The sequence below is a fragment of the Penaeus vannamei genome, chromosome 38 (assembly GCF_042767895.1).
Source record: "Penaeus vannamei isolate JL-2024 chromosome 38, ASM4276789v1, whole genome shotgun sequence".
NCBI lineage: Eukaryota > Metazoa > Arthropoda > Malacostraca > Decapoda > Penaeidae > Penaeus > Penaeus vannamei.
In genome coordinates, this window is record NC_091586.1 from 6758852 (window position 1) to 6763123 (window position 4272).

At 54.4% G+C, this 4272-nt stretch overlaps 1 protein-coding gene across 1 annotated transcript; it reads right to left on the reverse strand.

Moving 5' to 3' along the window:
- Positions 1 to 1839: 1839 nt before the first annotated feature.
- LOC113827523 (protein lin-31-like) lies at positions 1840 to 4026 on the reverse strand. The gene has a single exon (XM_070115754.1). The coding sequence runs from the start codon at positions 3886 to 3888 to the stop codon at positions 2575 to 2577; it is 1314 nt and encodes a 437-aa protein (XP_069971855.1). The 5' UTR covers positions 3889 to 4026; the 3' UTR covers positions 1840 to 2574.
- Positions 4027 to 4272: the final 246 nt, after the last annotated feature.

Here is a 4272-nt window from a genome sequence, read left to right on the forward strand (position 1 = left end):
ACGACACGAGAGCGATAAGACGCGACATAATAGCGATAAGAAAACGACAAATAACCACAAGAGACAAGACAACAGCGATAAAGAGACGACAGATATCGAGAGGATACGATGCGGTAGCGAGAAAATACCCCACAGCGATGAGAGTCGATCAAGGTGTGTTATTCTGTGCCGCGAAATGAGAATTTATTGCCTTCAATTTCCGACCAATAACTCAAGTGTTGTTTCACTTATCTGTAAAGTTGTGGTAGTAGTAGTAGTAGTAGTAATAGTAGAGCAGTAGTAGTAGCAAAAATAGTAACAATAGTAGTAGTAGTAGCAGTAGTAGTAGCAAAAGTAGTAACAATAGTAGTAGTAGTAATATTATTCGCATCAACACTGCTATTATTACCGTCATTAGCATTATGCTATGGAGTTATCAATGCTATTATGATTGTTACCTCCATCATTATATCTATTGTCCAAAGATATCATTTTTCTTTGTCTTTTTCGTGTTGTTTGTCACAATGATTAAATCCACGTCGTAAAATAGTCGGGTCTTTCTTGTGTTTGTCCTTAAACAAGCAAGACAAGTGGTCAAGTTTATTTAGATATTTTGATGATTCCCCCCCCCCTTTTTGGATATTAATACAGGAAATAATGTAATGTTAATGTAATTAGTAGGTCATGTTTTTTTTTCTTTCTCGTATTACAACTATAGAGATGACACTCAACCGTTTTAGTACACCAAATGGTTTTCTTCTCATAAATCCTATGAGCATTATTTACGTTATAATGCACAGATTGCAACACATTGAGTGAAATTATGCAACTAACATTCTGTAAGCGATATTTTGATTACCACATGTGATGGTCATTTACAATGCATTTTTGTTTGAACAGTTTTGTTAGATGTTCGTCTTTGTTAACATTGCAAAATACTCTTTTGATGTTACTGTGTTTACGTGTTTGCTTAAGTTAACTATGCATAGTATTTCATTGAAGTTTCTGAAAATATATGTTGCAGCTTAATACACTTTCAATACACGCACCGTTCGTGTTGCCGCTGTTTCTCGTGAGAAAGTGTTGATTTGATGTGTTATATTCACTATGTGTTTTCTTATAAGTACATATTTAAGAAACATATAACTTGGTTCTTTGAATTACTTAATTTGTGGCCATACGATACACTGAACTCACATTCGAGTTGTGACAAATTGCAAATATTGTTGTGCAGATGAAAGCGAATTTATCTGAGATCTGATAATGCGTTCTGTTTTGACTTCACAACACACACAGACCAACGTCTTATTGATCAAAAGTACCTTTGTGTTAAAGATGATGAAAGACCGCTTCTTCTGTTGGTGGGTGAAGTTCATTTTTGAGACATTTTTTATCGTGATTTTTCTTTCATAGCTTGCAAATATGATTTTGTTTTTGTGCGTCATCAATGGGATCGTTTTGAAATGAAATCACTTTTTTTCTTCTTTTTTTACAGCATGAATTATTTCGGATTCTCTTTAGTATTCTCTTTAACAAATATTTTTTTCTCATTTTGATGTACATGGCAATATATTATAAAGCGTTAAAAAATGAACATCATATAAAAAAAAGAAAGCTATTTATGGGAAAGTATAACTTTTAAACAACTTTACATTATGTGTGCTGTAAAATCAATCTTTGTGGTTACTTTTTCTATCATAAGAAGTTCAAATACATATATATACAGTAAATATCATCAATCATTATATAATACCACACATTCTCCTTTGGCAGTGAGCTTCGTGTTGCAAAAAGCATGACAAGGTGGAATGACACAGGCGTTTTCTAGACTATGTTTATTAGCATGTGAGATAGGCCGTGAGGAGGGACGGGAGGGAGGGAGGGGGGGGGGGGACGAGGCAGCGGCGGAGAGCTGGACAGCCACGTACAGCCTGGGCACGTGGCCACAGCCCGCGCGTGCCCCGTGTGTGTGTTTGTGTGTGTGTTGGACGAGGGGGCGGGGAGGGGAGGGGGCAAGGGGGGAAGGGTCTTTGGGCGAGGATGCAGAACTACTCCAGGGCACTCCACCGCTGCCGACGCCGGGGTTGCTCTCGCCGCCTCCTGCGGACGTCGACGAAGGCGTCCCTCTCGTCGAAGGGTCCCCGGGACACGAGGGACTCCTTGGCTCGCCGTCGGGGCTCTCCGGGTGTGCCTTGGCCCTCCTCCTCCTCCTGCGGGAGGGCGCTCGGCCGTGGCGCCGTCGGGGGTCGGCCTCGGTCGGAAATCACTGGCACTAAAAAGGTTTCTCTGCCGCTCGGTATTTACATGCACTATGTACATTCCACGAGAGAAGCGTTTCCTCGTCGCCTTCCCTGTCAGCGTCTGCGTCCGGGCGAAGCCTCGGCTTTCGCGTCAGTTCAAGGGCCGGGAGGGCGCCCGAGAGGGCACTGGGGCGGCGTTGGCACTCGGTACACACTGAGCGTTGGCACTGCTGCCACGAGCGTTCGAGTCACAGCTTCGCGTTAAACAAAACCACAGGGTGGGGAGGCTCGCCCCCCGCCAGCGCCGCGGCGTGCGATGGCGCCGGGCGGGGTCGGGTCCCCCGCGTCACTACTGTCATATGACGCGCCCCTGGGGGGAGCCGGCGGCCAGGGCGGGGGGCGGCGTGGTGGCGCTGGGCGGCCGGAGGGCGGCGGCGGCGGGTGGGGCGTCGCCTCTGCCGCCCGACGCCAGCTTGTCCTCCTGCAGGGGCGCCTCCAGGCTGGCCTCGGCCGCGGCGTCGTCGAGGGAGAGGCCGCAGCGCAGCTTGGACTGGAAGAGGGACAGGTTGGGCAGCGCGGGCGGGTGTGAAGGCGGAAGGGCGTGCAGCAGCGCGGGCGGCAGGGGCGTGGGCCGCACAGGGACCGGGAGGGGCAGGGAGTGCGGGGGGAGGCGCGCCAGGGGGGACGGCAGCCCCGCGGGCGGCGCTGGTAGGGCCGGGATCTGAGCCAGGGCGGCGCTGTACAGCTGCTGGAGGGACGAGGCCAGACTGGGCGGCACCGAGGCGCCCAAGGGCGGCATGCCGTGGCCGAGGCCGCCCAGCGAGCCCAGCGAGCCTCCCAGGGAGCCCCCGAGGGAGCCCCCGAGGGAGGCCGCCAGGTGCCCGCTCAGCGTGGAGGTGAGGGACGTGTTCAGGGATGAGCTGAGGCTGCTGCTGAGGGAGGAGCTGAAGGCGGTGCCGAGGGCGCCCGACAGGGACGCGGGCGCCAGGGCGGCGGCCTGGGCGGCCTCCAGGTGGGGCACGAGGGCGGGGTGGCCGAAGGAGCCCAGGCTCAGGTTCCTGCCCGGATAGCCAGCCACGCCCCTCAAGCTGGCCAGGTGGGCGTTCAGGTTGGGCGGAAGGGGCGCCCCGGGTGGGTAGACGGGCGTGGGTGCCGTCAGCGTGGGCGGCTTGGCGTCAGAAGCCGCCAGGTTCTCGATGGTGAAGGGCTGGCGGCCGTGGGGCTGCGAGGGCGCGCAGCCCCCGGGGTCCGTGAGGCGCGGCCCCTCGAGCCCGTCCATCGGGCGCCCGTGCAGGTGCGCCAGGCCCGCCTCCAGCGCCTCCTTCTCGGGCTTGGGGATCTTGAAGCGCTTCCTGCGGCGGAGGAAGCTGCCGTTCTCGAACATGTTCATGGCGGACGGGTGGAGGGTCCAGTAGGCGCCCTTGCCGGGGCGGTCGGGGCGCCGCGGGATCTTGATGAAGCAGTCGTTGAAGGAGAGGTTGTGGCGGAGGGAGTTCTGCCAGCGCTGCGTGTTCTTGCGGTAGTAGGGGAAGTTGTCCATGATGAACTTGTAGATCTCGGCCAGCGTGCACATCTTCTCGGGGCTGTTCCAGATGGCCATGGCCGTCAGCGAGATGTAGGAGTAGGGCGGCTTTTGGTCGCCGTAGCTCTCTCTGCAAGGGCGCGGCATCGTGGCCGAGGCGGTCGGGCGGCGGGATCACGAAACACAATGACCCAAAGTCGTCAACAATCACCACGAGATCCAAGTCAGAACCACTGCGAAGCTCATGCCGCGCGAGCGAGCAGGCGACACGTGCGAGAGGGACGGCGCGGAGCGTCAGCAGAGCGTCAGCTCGAGGTCCTCAGCCCGGACTACACGGTTCCCACGTTACCACTGTGACCGCTCGCGACCATGACGCTCCCGCTCAGATATCGAGTTTCACTGACACTCGGCGGCGGCTTCGCGGAAATCCGAGGTGCACTATGATAATCTCGGCCTTGGCTCCGCCCCCGCGCACATCACACGCGCCGCCAGCACGCCATTGGCCGAGCGGGGTGCAACGGGGGCCACTCA

Bases quoted from the DNA above. Each gene is read 5' to 3' on its own strand.
- LOC113827523 (XM_070115754.1), bottom strand. From the start codon at position 3,888: ATGCCGCGCCCTTGCAGAGAGAGCTACGGCGACCAAAAGCCGCCCTAC.